The sequence below is a fragment of the Ictidomys tridecemlineatus genome, chromosome 6, assembly GCF_052094955.1.
Source record: "Ictidomys tridecemlineatus isolate mIctTri1 chromosome 6, mIctTri1.hap1, whole genome shotgun sequence".
Taxonomy (NCBI): Eukaryota; Metazoa; Chordata; class Mammalia; order Rodentia; family Sciuridae; genus Ictidomys; species Ictidomys tridecemlineatus.
The window spans coordinates 76,206,506-76,224,344 of NC_135482.1; the positions used below are offsets into that span (position 1 = coordinate 76,206,506).

The 17,839-nt window shown below is 36.8% G+C and overlaps 1 protein-coding gene across 12 annotated transcripts in view; it reads right to left on the minus strand.

The window, feature by feature from the left end:
- Nucleotides 1-17,839, minus strand: part of Fgd4 (FYVE, RhoGEF and PH domain containing 4) — a 200,284-nt gene that overhangs the window by 29,792 nt on the left and 152,653 nt on the right. For 8 of the 12 annotated variants that reach the window (XM_040280817.2, XM_078014912.1, XM_078014914.1 and 5 more), the window contains 5 exons: nucleotides 12,268-12,357; nucleotides 10,028-10,173; nucleotides 9,428-9,584; nucleotides 2,759-2,897; nucleotides 80-138 (listed from right to left, as the gene is read on the minus strand). In XM_040280817.2, the coding sequence (XP_040136751.2) occupies nucleotides 80-138; nucleotides 2,759-2,897; nucleotides 9,428-9,584; nucleotides 10,028-10,173; nucleotides 12,268-12,357 (591 nt within the window). Of the gene's footprint in view, nucleotides 1-79; nucleotides 139-2,758; nucleotides 2,898-9,427; nucleotides 9,585-10,027; nucleotides 10,174-12,267; nucleotides 12,358-17,839 lie in introns of those variants that run through there. The other 4 variants (XM_078014916.1, XM_078014917.1, XR_013422987.1 and 1 more) reach the window with 4 other exon arrangements.

Below are 17,839 nucleotides of genomic sequence, written 5' to 3' on the forward strand. Positions count from 1 at the left end.
CAAACCTACAGATAGTATTAGACTATGTTATGATAATTATCTAACCATAAAGTTCCTGTCTCCTCTAAAAACCACTTACCATTTTTCTTATTGCACTATTAGAATGGCTTGCTGCTGTAGATATAATTTCAAGTGATTCTAAATGGGAAAAAAAGAAAAGTAAATAAATATGTTTTGTCCTTCCTGGGCTACTATATAATTGAATAATTTACATACTTAAATAAGAAATCTGAGACCAAAAAACACAATGAAAGTAGCAGCAATTTCCACTTACAAACTGTATACCTTCAAAACTTAATTTGTAAGCAGACTAACTGAACTCAAAGGGTACTTCCTTGTATAAAGTCATGTACGATGATGAGGCTCACAGGTATATTGAGTTCATATAGACCATGAAAAGTCAATAAGCATTTACAGCGTACATTAATTAGATTCAAGGAACTTTGTCAGGTGCTTTCATACACAGGTAGTCCTTCTATTTTTTACTACAGTCTGAAAATATTACATGGAAAATTCCAGAAATCAAACAATAAGTTTTAAATAAGTTTTGTTACAGTGTACTATTATAATTGCTATATATTATTATTTGTTAATCTCTTTACTGTACCTAATTTATAAGCTAAATTTAAACATAGGTATGTAGGTATAAGGGGGGAAAACCCAGTACTGAACCCTATGTTTAAGACTGTGGTTTTAGGCTTCTGTGGAACATCTTGGAAGGTATCCCCTGCAGGTAAGAGAGGACTACTATAATCAATTCTTATGTTATTAAAACAGCCTTGAACAGTAAATATATTTGCTCCATATAAAAGAAATGAGGAAGAGATGTGACTTGGCCAAGGTCACACAACTCTGAGGTTGAAGGCCAGATCTGAAACTGGGTTTTCTGACTCAAAGTTCTACAACATTTCGACAGAAAGTATTTTACTAGTTTCGTAAGCAAATGAACCACTAAGCACGATAAAACTTTCTCTGTGAAAATGCACTCAGAATTCTAGCCTAGGTCTGATGAAAGGGAGTCTTCTAGAGTCAGTATTGTTTCTGGGGTGGGTGTTAGTGAGAACTCTCTGATATGGACATTGTAGGAGCTCTGGGGCTGAGAATGAAGACCTGTGAATGCTGAGGGCCTGCTGGATCAACCCCAGGGAATACTTTTCAATCCTAAGTCATGTTCTGTTCTCTTCCCTTCTTTTCTGTCTTGTGAATGCTGGCCTGCTCAATTCTGTTACCGCAGCAACCCCCTCCCTTCTGGACTACATTTTCCGTCTTCTTTGCCCTGCTGAACAGAATGCACTTTTGTTACTTCCCTTTCCACTTTTAGGTCTAAAAGTCCTTCTTCTGTGATTTCCTTAGAATTTAATTGTAACTATTAATGCAAAGCCAAAACAAGTAATGAAATGCCCTACTATGTCCCACAACTTTCTTGCTTTTGACATGAGTATCTTAGGCAAAGACCGTCTTTGAATATAGAAGACACTGCATTTTATTTACATGTTTGAGAGTTCTTTACAGATTTGGGCAATTCTGTGCACCTGAGATAGGAACCAGGTTAGAGGGAGCCAAAGTAAGATGGAGTGGGGCCACTGCTCAAGAGATGAGTTCCAGGAAGAGCAAGTGATTCCACCTCCAATCCACCACTGGCTCTGCCACTGGAACCCAGCACTTGAGCCAGATGGACAAAAAATGGGGGTGAGGCACAGTTCCTGGGGAGCACTGGGCTGGGAGAAGATGGTGAGCCAAAATCAAGCTAAACTACAAAAAGGGTAAATGGAAAGAGAAGTTTCACAGGTCACTTGGATGGTATGAGGAACATATAAGAGGCAGTTTATGTTCAGGAAAAGACTCAGGATCCAGGGTCAAAGATGTTTTATGTTCCTCTTTTTTCATACCATGGTCCCCTTATAATAGAGGGCAAGAAATTAGAAAAGGAAATTGTGGCATTAAGACTGTACATGAGTATCGTCAGTGCTTACTAAATATCAAGCCATTTTGATTCCTTAAATTTTCATCTCTTAACAGTTGAATGATTTTTCAAACTGTGCCAGAGGGCTAGAGATGTGCCTCAGTGATACAGCATGTGCTCAGCATGTGATTCGAAAGGACCCAAGGTCAATCCCCTGCACGGAGGTACAAAACCACATACACAGAAACTGTACAAGAAACCTGAAGTATTAGCAGAATTTATGAATCTTAAAACAAAACAAAACAAAACAAAACCTTTCATTTTAATCTAATGAAAGAATCAAAAACAACTAAAAGAACTGGAATAAAGTTTTCTTGAGGAAAAAGTTAATAGACAATAAAAACACCATTTCCCATTGTATCTTGGGTAGGTGAGGCCAACAGTACTTAGGTTATTTTTACATATTAAATGCCATCTTGGTATTCTTGGTATGCATTGACCTATCTAATTAAACAGCAGCACTTGTAATTTCAAATGGCTGTGTTCTTCCTGTGAGATGGTAATTGTGTATTGCTATTCCGGATGTCTCTAAGACTATAGTTTTATATTTCACAGTTGGTGATTAAAGTGAATCCAGAGTGGTAAATGTGATTTGCATTGCTTTAAACTTGTGATTTGGGCTCAAAACTGCCTTGCCTAATGGAGGCATTGATAATTTCCAGTGAGACTGTTTTCTGACAGCAATATTTGGCTACAGTAGCTAGCTGTGAGATGCATCTCACTTTGAAACAGGCTGCACGGTCACTTGATTATCTGATAATGGAGAAGAAAAAAAAAATTTAAAAAACCATTTACTTTTTGCATCATTCCAGTCCGGGGAATCGGGGGGCAATTTCCTTAGGTAGTCCTTAAGGAGCATCTCATACCGAGGAATCCGCTGAACAGGTTCCAGCATGTGATGCTGCAAAGTTAAGCTCCCACAGATCTTCTGTTTCTGTTTTTAAAGAAACATTTAAAAATTAGGTTAGGCAATCTAAAAACTCACTATAATAACTTCCATCAACTATATTAAATATATTTAGGTTTTATTTTATTTTATTTTTGTGTGTATGGTGCTGAGAATCAAATCCAGGGCCTTATACTTGCTGGGCAATGAACCACATCCATAGTCCCCTGGGTGGCTTTTAAAAATGCAGACACACAAACTCCCATCTATGAAATCATAATTTTAGAGGGAAGAAGCTATAGACTATGCATTTTAAAACACTGCATATACAAATCTAAGGCCCACTAATCTAGTATAACATCAGAAAGGGACAAAAAAAAAATCATGCAGAATTTTTTTGTGGTGCTGGGGATTGAACCTGAGGCCTTGTGCGTGAGGCAAGCACTCAATTGACTGAGCTATATCCCCAGCACCCAGTCAAGCAGAATTTTAAGCCAGAAAATTCCAGATAGCTGGCAACCACTTCAATTAGTTACTACTAGGGTTTGTGAAGTCACATTATTAAGTCATTCTACAGAGATTTTTCAAAAGATGCACCTGTATAATGAGATTCACTAACCACAAGTGCATTAAATGTCTTTGGACTTAGTCGAAACTATTTCATAAATTTCATAATGAGGCTGTCATAAATGGCATTTCCTTTGAAGGAAAAAAAAAAAAAACCTCTAGGAGAATGACAAGATCTGGCATCTTACTATCTGTTGGAACATTTTAATTTTTCATTAGGTCAAGGCATTCTTCATCATTAGAAACTAAACTCCATTTCTTAGGGCAAAATTAAGTCTATTTCACTTGCTTGCAATAGGTTGTTAACAAGAGAAGGAAAACATTCCACAAAGAAGAAACCCCCATTAAAATACTGAACTTCTACATGGTCAAGGCACTGCAGGATAAGAAAGCTGTATTAGGCCCTGGTGTTTTCATTCAAAGCAAACAAGTAACTCAAAGCCTCACAGGGAATGGAGCATTTAGCACCAACTCTGAGTGCAGGCTTTGGTGGGGAGGCAAGTGAGGAAGACTAGTCTAGGGAGAAAACCTGTGCAAGGCAGCGGTACATGAAACATCTTCCTTCAGTAAAGGAGAGCAGTTGGGATTTTGTGGAAAATAAGTATGAGAAAATAGGGTATGAAGAAGAAAAGGCAATATGAGCTAATACTATCAGAACTTCCAGAGTTTAGATGTGCTTTATCTAATACAGATTTTTGCACATGGGAGGGATATCGTTAGATCTGATTACCCTTCTTCAGGATGGCTTTACGGGGATGTGGGGAAACCAGCTTGGAAGTTGATGTTGTAGACAAGGAAGAAAGTTAATCAGGGACCGAAATTGGCATGAAACCTGGGGGAGTAATAGCTTCCTTGTAAGATATTAATTTTACAAGTTTAATGATCTCATTTGATTTCCCCTAACAGATCTATATATCCATACCTTTATCTCTAGGAAAATATGATGAATGGTGTCAAAATTTTTACATGAAGAAACTGTAGCTCAGAGAAATTAGGAGAGTGTTCTAAGGTCAAATGGTTAAAAGTAGCAGACTAAACTATAAACGAGGCTTACTGTCAGTCTACTACTCTTTCCATTGTCATGCCATTTCTTCATATTTGGTGAAGACAGACACTGCAAAGGTAGAATTTAAAGTAACTACCATCCTTAACTGAGTAATTACTATGCAACAAGCACTATGCTAAGCACCTTGAACGCGCTATCTCAGAGGCAAATGAATACACATAGGAGGAGGAAAAATGACAGGTCACAGCTGAGGCCAAACTGTCAAGCTCTGGTGAATGAGAGAACAGTTGTGTTGTCAAGTCTAATCACCTGTCAGAATTACTATCTACTTTGTGCAAGGCATTAAAAAGTCAGATGAAAAGAAATGCTTGGGAGCTAACTATAGAACATGTTGACTTTATTTATTTACTTATTAGTTATAATCAGTTATACATGACAGTAGAAAGCTCTTCAACTCATTGTACACAAATGGGGCAGAATTTTTCACTCCTCTGGTTGTTTGTGAAGCAGTCACACCATTCGTGCAATCATACATGTATCTAGGGTAATGATGTCTGTCTCATTCCACTATCTTTCCTACCTCTTTGCCCCCTCCTCACCTCTCCTCTTTGCCCTATTTAAAGTTTTTGACAGGACCTTCATGTGGAATTGTACTAGAGATTGGGGACAGAGGACTAGACTAAGGCATGTGGAAGTAGGATGTCACTGAGAGTGTGACGACAGACTGCAGAAGACAAACCTTAGGCTCTGCTCACTTTTTAGTACTGCAAGAAGGGCTGGTAAACGATTCAAAGAAGCTAGTGTTCAGAGAGGTACATGAGTATTTAATCTTGAGAAAAGAGATGCTGATAAAAAGAGCAGAGGGGAAGTGGCAGGACTTCAGACTGAGTAAGGAGACTGGTAAAACCTCCCTATAAAAATCAACTGCTGGGGTTGGGGGCTGTGGCTCAGTGGTAGAGCGCTTGCCTAGCACATGTAAGGCACTGGGTTTGATCCTCAGCACTGCCTAAAAATAAATAAATAAAACAAAGGTATTATGCCTATCTACAACTAAAAGGAAAAAAAAATTGAAAGAAAAAAAAAAAGCAATTACCAAGCTGCAAGAAAATTGACAAACAACCATTTCAGCATTTTTAGAAGTTGCTCTAAGGCATATAACAATCTGGAAAGCATTTATGCCTTAACAACTGTTGAACTTTGAGAAAGAATAGTGAGAATCTATGGCATTTGAGCCCGGGGCTGCTCCTGTCCTTTCAACTCCATCCTGTGTTGCCTGGGCAGTAAGGCTGTGAGGACCAGCAGCTTCCCTCCTGATGCTTGGAAGGTTCAATATGGAGTGGTGCACAATGCACACGCCCAGCAGCATGCTCAGTACAGTAGAAGTGAGGATCTCTGGGGTGGAGGAGTGGAGGGTCCAGTGGCTCTACTAGCCAAAAGTAATAGCTGTGGATGGACTAATCACATTCATGGCTGAGACTGGAGAGAGCCCAAGTCAGGATACTCACCTGACCACCCTGAGGCTTTGTACACATGGATACAAAGTTTTAAAGAGCCCAGTAGACTTGACAACTACCCAATCTTTAAATGGGTCCCCTTATTCACAGCCAGGCCCATAAACTGAACACGACCTTTCTGGCTCCAGGTAACCAAACACCTCTGTCTAAGAGCTGTTTGTACCCTAACCAACACAGACATATGGGTAATCCCTAGAAAACCAGGCTCACAAACATAGACATGCCAACAAACAGCTTGAAGGCAGACATCAGGGACTGCATAGCAGAGGAGTAACAGGTCTCATCCATTTTGTGTAAGTTAGTTACTAAACAAAGAAGCAAACAAACAAAAAATAATGACAACCACTTTCAGTGGAGAAATAAAAACCAGAGTTGACATGATTTTGGATTATCTGAAATATCCAATATCCAGAAAAAATATAGACAAAGAAAAAGTAAAGTGGGACCTATAAAAGAGACAAAATGGAAACCAACAAAAATGGTGTGAGTACCTTTAGAAGTTAATGTGGCAGACAGAGTCTTCAATGTATGTTCAAGGAAATGAAATGATGTTTGAAGAATTCAAGGAAAGTATGAAAAAAAATAAATGTACAAATGACAATTTTCAAGGAGGAGTCAGACATAATTAAAAAGAGAGAAGAACCAAATGGAAATTCTGGAGTTGAAAAGTACAATAACTAAAAGAGAAATTCACTATAAGTGTTGGACAGTGTAAGGGTCCAGCGAATGTCGGAGGAAGAGACCACCAAGAGACTGACTCATGCAATCAGCAAAAGGGGATTTATTGAGAATCCAGCATGCTGGGGCTCCGTGCTCACTCAAGAAGGGAGAGCAGCCCAGAGCCCAGAGCAGAGGTTAAGCAGTGCTTAAGTACACTTTTTGGGGAGGGTGGGGGCTTTGCATACATCAGAACAAATCATCATGAGGCGTGGGAAAATTGAACAACTCCTCTCATACATGATTAGCACATTCATTGGCAGGAATAGGTCAGGCGCGGGTGATTGGTCATTCCTAAGGAGGGGATACATTCAAACTGATTGGTTTGGGCCCTGAATGCCTACGCGCCAAACTGCACAGGGTCCTAGGTTATTAAACAACTAAGTGGTCAGCACCGGGCATTGTCTTAACTGCCTCAGGAATTTCAGGTTCTGTGTGCAGTTCAGAAACTTTACAATACCTAGTCCTTTACTTTTTAACTCAGGCTTTACAGCTTAGAAACTTTACCCTTTCATACAGCAGAATCTGAGATGACAAAACAATTAGGGAACTTGAAGAAAAACTAATAAAAATCATACAGTTTGAAGAACAGAGAAGAAAAGATTAAAGATAAGTAAACACTTTCATAAACTTGTGGGATAACATCAAGAATAGCAGCATTTATGTAACGGGATTAAAACAAAACAACAACAACAAAAAAAAACTTAAAGAAATAATGGCCAAAAACTCCTAAAAATGATTTTTAAAATATTAATCTAGAAATGCAAGAAGATCAACCAGCTCAATACAAATACAAAAAGATCCCCACACAGGCACATCCTATTCCAACTACTGAAAGCCAGCAACAAATAACAAATCTTGAAAGCAGGAAGAGAAAAATGATTAATCATACACAGGAAAGTACTGATAAAATTAATGACTGGTGGAGGAAAGAAAGCAGTGAGAGTGACCATGTTCAAAGTGCAGGGGGGACCCATCAGTTAAGTTATTCACTCCTTGGAATACCCAAAGGACTTAAAATCAGCATACCACAGTGATGTGGCCACATCAATGTTTAAGCAGTTCAATTCACAATAGCTAAGCTATGGAAACAACCTAATGACCTTCAACAGATGAATGGATAAAGAAAATGTGGTATGTATACACAATGGAAATATTACTTAGCCGTAAAGAAAAATAAAATTATGGCATTTGCTGATTAATGGATGGAACTAGAGACTATCATGCTAAATGAAATAAGCCAATCCCAAAAGATCAGAGGCTGCTCTGAATGCAGATGCTAATTCACAATAAGGGTGAAGGATAGAAGTTCACTGGATTAGACAAAGGAGAATGAAGGGAAGGGAGAAGGGATGTGAATAGGAAAGATAATAGAATGAATCAGACATAACTTTCCTGTGTTCCTATCTGAAAATATGACCAGTGAAACTCCACATCATGTACAACTACAAAAATGGGAAGCTATACTCCACAAATAATGTCAATATATTCTACTGTCATGTATAACTAACAAGAACAAATTAAAATTTTTTTAAAAATTCGATTTTACAAAAACAAACAAAAAGAATTTGGTATCTAGTAAAAGTATCATTCAAAAGTGAGGGGGGGTGGAGAATATGCCTGGATAAAAATAATGACTGACAGATTTCATTGTTAGCTGATCTACCTTAAAGGAAACAACAGTCATTTTTATACTGAAAGAAAATTATTCTAGAAATGGCAAATACATGGTTGAATATAAATTTTTTATAAATATATTTTTATATCCTCTCTTAACTTTTTTTTTTTTTAAAGAGAGAGTGAGAGACAGGAGAGAGAGAATTTTTTTTAATATTTATTTTTTAGTTCTCGGCGGACACAACATCTTTGTTGGTATGTGGTGCTGAGGATCGAACCCGGGCCGCACGCATGCCAGGCGAGCGCGCTACCGCTTGAGCCACATCCCCAGCCCCCTCTCTTAACTTTTTAATATACATAAAATTTTGTAAAACAATTATAAATTATAAAACATCACTATATTGTCAGATTTAAAACACACAAAAAATGTAATATATATAACACTAATAGCACAGCATGGAGAAAGAGCTGTATTAGAGCAAAGTGTCAGAGAATATAATATGAAGTAGGCTGTGATAAATGCATACATATTATAATCCCAAGAGCAGTTTCTGGAAAGTAACTAAGAGTAGTTTAAAAGGAAGGATTATTAAGATGGTGCCATTATTTATATAATACAACAGAAGGCAAAGAGCCATAAAATCCCAATCCCAAGATCGTTATGTGATGGAGAAAATGCCTTTTCAACTTAACAACTCTTTCAAAGAGTAAGTTATTAACAATTTTGACTAGAATATCAAAAGAAAATTACTATGGAATTATTAAAATGTATTATCCAGATTTGGTAGAATAGAAGAAAATCAGTATAAAGTGACCTAAAAATATTATTGTTATTCCAAAAACTCAAGGTTCATAGCAATCATTGTTTATATTCCATCCAACATGTGAAGCTCTGAAACTCGCAAAGGGGAAATTTGCTCTGCAAATTTATGTGAACCCTAATGCAGTCAGTCTCTGGTCTCATAAACAAATGGAGAATTTAGCACTTAGTATGTGGCCTGTGCCCAACAGGTATTTTAACTTCTTAGAGATATCTTTGCATAATTCAGTAGAATGGGTATCTCAGACAAATTTAGATCAGCAATTTTCGATCTAGAAGACCATATAACCTTGATAGAAAAATTAATTCGTAACTTTGAACAAAACCGTCCTGTTACCTGAATTTCTTCAATCACCGATTTGAACTGGGGAACTCGTTCTGTCATGTTTTTGACCAATTCCATTGCATTATCAAATCCCTTCACATATTCTCCATACATCTTAAGGAATGGCGCCAATTTCTGAAGGATGTCTCCAATCCGAGGAGTGGTTTCCCTGGACCGAATAAAGAAATAAATCCTTAAGTTTTTCTGTAGAACAAGCCAATTCACAGACTGCAGATGAAGTCTTCACTTTCTACACACACTCTGTGCTTCCTCAGATCCATCTTGCTGTGAGTCTGGTAGAAAATAAAGAAGCTCTTTTTCCCAGGCAGTTGAGAAATGCCATAGTAAAGAGAGATGCTATGGCATCCTTGAAGGTCCAGATTACCCCTGATATCTTGTCTTTACTAGTCAAGAGACAGTTTGGAGTGCAGAGATAAAATGCTTTTCAGATTCAGCTGAAAACGTAGCACAACTTCTTAGTCTTTAATGTAAAAAGTTGGCACAATGTCTAGCTAGAGCTGTGTGTGGCATTTCTATTTGAACTGAAAAGCTGAACAATACAGCATATTGTATGACTGCCTTAGACATATCGTTTCTGTCTACTCCTCTTACCATTCTTGCATTCGTTTCTCCAGCTCTGGCAAGAGGAATTTACTATGGAAGGCATTTATTGATGAAATGTTAGAAAAGATTTTATTCACCATCTCTGCTGGAAATGAACCTCGGTTTGCTTCTTCCAATAGTTTGCAATAAAATACCTGAGTAAAAGAATAAAGCAAATATTACTTCACTTTGTGGGTTAACCAACTAGCACTGTGCTAGGCCTGTAGCAGGACTTTTATAGCATTTTACTGAATAAATGGAGAAGTTCATGATTCAAGAAGTCAATTGTTTGAAATGTAGTAAGGATATATACTCTGATTTGGAAGAACCACAAATAAGAATTAGGATGCTTGATTTTTAACCTACACGCCGCTCCTATCTGTGGGATGTTAATAATATACCTTTCTGTGCCAGAGAAAATCCAATTGAGGTTAATAGGATTTACCCTTCCTACCTACAGCCAGAGTTAAGGGATGTGAAAGTACTTTACATGCACACAGTAACTGTGGTGTTTCATTTCCGTTTATGTTTTGAATGACTTCTCCAGCACTTATTACATATTGCCCTTTATTGAAATTGGTTGACTTAAATCTTATTTTTCCGTATTAAAATTTATGTATCTTGAGAAGGGAGGATACAGGATTTAGTTCCCACAACAGAACAGGCCAATGAGTGAACGAAAGTTCATTTCAGTTCTCAAATGTTTATTTGCTTTTTAGTGAACAATAAAACATGAAAAATTAAAACACTGATGGGGTGTTGTGGGGGATCTTCTATACAGAGTAACAAGTCTCTTAGAGACAATTAAGGAAAAAAAAATAATAAGGAAAAAAGAACCACCTTGAGCCTTAGCTATTCTCCACTAGGTCTACTATACCTCTTCATTGCCAATCTGTTAAATGTAGGCAGAAGGAGATCTGTTCCTTCATAATGTCCAGATGGTTGTTAATGTTCTAAATTCACCTCCACTGCATTTTCTTGGGAGGCAAAAAGAACACAAAATTATGTCCTTAGAGATACCAATAGGTAGGATACTATAATAATTAATATTAAGATTCTAAAAGGTCAGCAACTGTAGCTAAGTTAATTTGGCTTAAGATCAAGAAAGAAAAGAAAGAGAAAGAAAAAGAAAGAAAGAAAACTTGCTAAGAGGAAAAAGACATATCTTTACTATGAGCACCTAAATGTTCCAAGGTCTATAATTCCTGCAAGGAAAACAAGTTGCTCGAAAGGCCCAAGCTCCTCATAAATTGATTTTGTTTTATGGTGAAATTTCTTAAAAAGTGGTTATTTGAGCTATACACTATTTTAAATAGTAGAGTATATTAACCTCACTATTTGAGATAGAGAAGTTCTAGTTGAGGTTTTATTTTATAGTGAGGTCATATAAGCTGGCACCTCAAGGGTCACTGCACCAGGCACATAGATCACTCTAGATAACAAGGATAAGGTGTGCCAGGACAGTCTGTTTCCATGAAATTCCAATTTTCCAGTGGCAGAAGTGGGTTAATTCTTACAACTAACACTCAAACAGGGTAGCTTTAACAAGAGGAATTTATTTGCAGACAATCTATTAAATGTCATGTCTTTTATAGCTAATGTAGGATTATGATGCATTAATTTCCAATAGTTATAATGCATTTAAAAACTTCCCTAATAATATATTTGAAATCATACAAGGCTCCCCACCCCCATGATGAAAAGACAAAATGTGATTAAGTTGATCCACATATTCAGCAAATATTTGCTGGATGACTTTATGTCAGTTACTACTACAAGTATCTTATACAAGGTTGAACAATTAAACTCAAAATCCTATAACTGCACCAACTAAGATCACTCTCAGATTTGTTTCTGCTAAACAGAAACAATTCAAACACAATCACATATATTCATGTTAGCGGTATAACCACCAATATCTTAGATTATAATAGTAATATGGCTCCCTAGTCAGGATCAGAGTAAAGATAAAAAACAAAACAAAAACAGGCTAATGTTTAACACTGTGGGACACAGATAAAGTCATTTTGTGATTTGCACAGAAAGAAATCTCTACTTTTGTGAATTATAAAATATTCATACACAGTGAATTCACCAATAATGTTGAAAGTGCTAAAGATTTCCTTGAACAAATAGCTTTCACTGGCTAAAAACAAGCCCACTTTGCAGTTTCTATAACACTTTAATCATTAGGTTTAAATGATGTACAATGCTGAGATATAAAAGGATTCTGAAAGGGAAAACATTACCTGATCTAAGAGGTCAAGTCGGTTGACGTAAGCTCTCTCTGTAAGCAAAAGTTCATTGGCTATTTTGTGAAGTTTTTGTTCATTAGTTTCCTAAAAATAGAGCAGATAATCACACGTCAGGAAATGAACCCTGGACAATATTTCTCAAGTAATAAACACCTCTCCTCTAATGGTCTGATCAAAGCAGTTTGCTCAAGTTTCTCAGGTCCTCAATTCCTGTCAGCCGACAAGACAGAAATGTCTATCTGTTCAGACAGAAATGAACAAAATTAGAACCAAGCAAGCAATTAGGTTGGAACTACAGCTTCTTTAACTTCTGTAGCAGCAGTCAACACTACCATTTGCCTTTTCCTCGAAACATCATTTCCTTTTCTTAGCACTACACTTAACTCATTTTCACCTACCTCGCAGGCTATTCTTTGGAAATGATTTCATTACACTCTCTGATGTCTTGTCTAACTATTGACTCTATGCACAAAACATTTTGCCTTTAAAAAATACTTTAGGGGGCTGGGGCTATAGCTCAGTGGCAGAGCACTTGCCTTGCACGTGTGAGGCATTGGGTTTAATCTTCAGCACCACATAAAAATAAACAAATAAAATAAAGGTATTCTGTCCATCAATAAAAAAATACTTAAGGAAAATTTCAATTATGTCTAGTAGTAGATGAACTGTATGTGTCCCTTGCTGAGATTTGTAGATATCAACTCATTGTTAATGTCTATGTTTCACCTGTGTCCTCCCTCACCTCATTCTACCCCATTATTATTTCTTTCCTTCCATCTCCCTACTTTTGTGTATTGGGAATTGAAATCAGGGCCTTAAGCATAATAGGCTAGTACTCTACTACTGAGCTGCAACCCCAGACTTTTTTTAATTTTAAGACAGGGTCTCACTAAGTTCCTAAGGCTGGCCTTGAACTTGTGATCCTCCTGTTTCAGCCTCTCAAGTAGCTCAGATTATAGGCATGTGTCACCATATGCAGCTCCACCTACATTGTTTTCAACTAAATTCCACTTTATTATTTCCTCAGTTTGTTTGTACTTAACCCTCAGATATATTTGTAAAACCTTGCTTGTTTCATAATTCTAGGGACATTTTTTTTTCCAACCAACAATGCTGGTATTTTGCCCTAAATTTACTGAGTTCATCAATTGAGGAATTTACTGAGTTGACTAATTGAGGAAATGATGACTATATAGTTCTTATTTCAATTTTTTGAGACCACAGATTATTTACACATTATAGACTTCACATAAAAACACCTTATTCCAATGCTTCTGTAATAAGCAACATAATTTTGCACATTGGAATGAATATTACACCGAGAGCATAAAGTACAGGGCCTCCAAAATGCTAGGCAAGCATTCTACCACTAAGCTACCTTCTCAGACCTATAGAAATATTTCTATCTTAGTTTCTCTAGCTCCTGTGTTTACTACAATGCCTCCCTGAAAACACTGACATTCAATAAAATATTGCTGGGTGAGTGAAGGAGTACTAGCCACACATATTAACCACTTTGTCTATCTATTAGTACTTTGATGCCATGTCAAACTCATTTTTTTTTTTTTTTTTTTTTGGAGAACCTCTCCCTCACTACCAAACCCCAAAGTTTCCCATTCTAGTAATGGTACTATCCCTTTCCAGTTATCTGGCTTTGGAAGCTTGAATTACTTTATTTTTGGATCCCTCCCATGGAATTAGACAGCCACCAAGTCCTACTCAGGATATGTCTCCAGCATTTACCCTTTAAGTTTTCATCACTGCCACCCTGTTTTGCACATATCATGTTATGCCCAGACCAATCAAGTTTCCAAATGATCTAATTCCAAAATTTGTTTCCTTACCGGCCCCCACCCTGTATATGGCTATATGAGTAATTGGTCTAAAGGTTTGCTTTGCACACATAATCCTACTTCCCATAGAAACAAAAGCTATCAGTATCCTTCCTCTAACTCAAAAAATAAAATCCACACTCTGTGTACCATTTAGGGTAATTTAAACCTCTACTTACTTCCTCAAACTCATTTCTCACTCTATCTTTAAAGACCTTTTTCCCTCCAAACATATCAACTGAAGACATTTCATCATTATTCAAGTATGTCTTTGGCCATCTCTGCACCTTTCTTCTTTCCATCCTCTCTGCCTGGCATGCGCTCTTACTGTATGTCTCTACAGTCTAAGACTGACTTTTCCTTTGACAGTCAGCTGAATTTCTATTCCTTGTCGATGGAGACTTCTTCAACTATTCAAAGCCCTCATTCTTTGTCTTATTACAATGCACTGTATTTTTTTAAATGCATTTTTTTTAGTTGTAGATAAACACAATACCTTTATTTATTTTTGTGGTGATGAGGATCTAACCCAGTACCACACATGTGCAAGGCAATCGCTCCACCACTGAGCCACAACCCCAGCCCTGCACTGTATATTTTATACTTAAGTCATATTACATTGAGGAATTTCAACCTAGAACTTTGCTGATATACCATTTTGCTCCAGGAGTATAATAAGGGCTTTAGGAAAAAATAGTAGCAAAGTAAACCAAAGTATGTTTTAAGCCAGTAGAATCTCATTTGTGTATAGATGCTACACTTCATTTTATTGTTATTATTATTATTATTATTTTGAGATGTGTTTTCATGCTGTTGCTCAGACTGTCCTCAAACTCACAATCCTCTTGCCTTACCCTCCTGAGCAGCTGGGAGCACTAGCACATGCCACCATGCCTGGCTAGATGCTACATTGTAAACTGTGGATAAAACACTATTAAGTTCTATGAATGCTTCTCTGTGCAACATATGAGATCTACTTTATGTTCTATGTGTGATATTAATTATAATGTGAAAAGCTATGTTGCTCTTACAGAAGCAGCAGAATGAAGCATTTTTATGTGAAATCTTTATAATAATGTGTAAATAATCTGTGGTCTCAAAAATTGAAATACTAACTATGTAGTCATCTCCTCAATTAGTCAAGATTTTAATTTAACTTAATAAATTCAAGGCCAAGTACTAATATTGTTGGTTGACTGCCTGGCATCCTCTCCCACCCCCAGCTCCCCAATTTCTAAATGGCATCCAGATTTGGTTAGATAAACCCTATAGCTGTATAGTAATTTCTTTTGAGGAAACAGACCTTGAATGATTTTAAAAAATCAATACAATGAATAGTTCAGGAGGCAATGAGACAGGATGAAATATATATATATATTGAGGACTCTGGCAACAGGAGCTCCCAATTTTTTTATTTTTTTTAAAGAGAGAGAGTGAGAGAGAGGGGGACAGAGAGAGAGAGAGAGAATTTTAACATTTATTTATTTTTTCTTAGTTCTCGGCAGACACAACATCTTCGTTTGTATGTGGTGCTGAGGATCGAACCCGGGCCCCACGCATGCTAGGCAAGCGTGCTACCGCTTGAGCCACATCCCCAGCCCAGGAGCTCCCAATTCTTATGGAAAATCAGAAGAAAAGAGATTTCTTTGGAAATCTACATGAATAAGGGTTGCTGGAGTTCAATCCATACACAGCTAACCTATAACCACAGGGACAAAGCCAATGAAGTTTGTCATTGTTTAGATCTGGCTAAGTGTTATGTATGATTAGAAGTATCCCAGCTCATATAGAAAACTTAAATACTATGATATGTGATATATTTAATTGTACACACATTCATACATACACACAGTAGATTCCAGGAAACTGAAAAACCCTCAAGCAACTCCTCTTTCAAGGAGAAAGAAAATAAAATTTAAATACTTAATAAAACTAAGGTGACTTCTGAATCTGTAATAAGTGATACAAGTGCAAAATAATACATGAGAAATATCAATATTTCTGGGGATGAAATAGAAAATAACGCTATCCTTCACACTAGAAAGAACACTTGCCTGCACTGACATGACCAATCCTCTGTTTTTAAAAGTCAGATCCACTAAGGCATAATTTACAAATAATAAAATTCACCCTTTTTGGTGTATTTTTCTAGGAGGTTTGAAAAATGCATTAAATCATGTAACCACTACTACAATTAAAATGCAGAACATTTCCATGGTGACCAACCTTCTCTCCATTTCCAGATGCCCATACCAGCTCCTGGTAACCACTGATCTGTTCTTTTCCCAAAAGTCATGTAAATGGAATCACAATAAATGAGCTTTTTGCATCTTGTTTCTCATTTCGTGAGATGCATTGGAGATACCTCCATTTGTTTTCTAATGTCAATAGTTTGATCCCTCATTTTATTCTAATAATGATGATGAGTCTTCTTGACTCACACACAGTCTTTTATATGGTCTGCTTCTAGTCTGTCCTTATCTTTTAAAAAAGCAGTCCAGCAGAATTTGTGCCATCATAAAATATTTTTCATAAGACAGAAATTGTGTCATGTGTTACTACTATGCAATGAAGTCACCCTGGAGGTTTTCCACAGACCTACAGGATCTTAAATAGGATGTTTATAAGAAACAATCTTTTGCTGACTTCAAGGCATATGTTAGCTGAACTTGGCAAATTGTGAACATTCTGGTCAAATTTTGCAAAATCCAAGAGGGATGTCAGCAGTTATTAGCAAAAGCTATACTCCTTCCATACAGATGGTCTTCTGTACATCAGTTCCCTGACCTTGCTAAAGCCAACACAAACATAAGCAAAAGTAAGCTTGCTGACATACGGTTTAATCACTCACTTACATATAGGTTTGCAGAAAAGTTATTAGGAATTTTGTGGTGAGAAAATCATGGACTCATGGATGCTTGCTCTAAGTTAATAAAAAAAAAATCATAATAACAGTTAACACTTATTCACTGATGGCTTGTTATGTGCCAAACACTGTTGTAAGGATTTCACATCAACTGACTATTCTTTATAACTCAATAAAATTGGTACCCATTTTTTAAAAGTTCTATTTTTCATCAACATACATACAACAAAATGAAATCCTGATCTGAAGGAAGTCAGGTAATTGACCCACAGTCACACAGTTACAAAGTGACTGTGTTAGATTCCAATCATATAGGAGAGTCCACAACTTTAAGTAACTATTCAGTACACAGTTTGACTCTCATCTTTCTTTGCAACAAAAAATAAGATTGTGGTGTATGCCTGAGAAGACAGACTGACAAAATACAAACTATATGCTTATAAAATCCACCTAAAAATGGAATGTGGTACCTATTATTCATTTTGATTTATATATTATTTTCCAGCACAAATTCTGTTTAAAGCAAACTTTTCAGCATTTTAGTAACCAGGTGTGTAAAATCCAGCCACTTTAATGGAAAAAAATAATGGCTTCCAACTTTAAGAAATTTATTTACTGAAACACATCTGAATACCTTTGTGGGAAAATATAATTTAGCCACATGCATGGGGCTCTGTGACATTATGATACATATTTTTGTTTTGCACCATAGTTCCTGGCTCTGAACTCCTTCCCCAAAGCAGACCACAGATACTAGACTGTTACTTCCCCAATGTGGATCACAGAAAAATCTAATCTTCTTCCACCTTTCTGTCCTGGAGCTGGTCATAAAGAAATTCTGATTTATCAGAGGTCATAAGACCCTCAC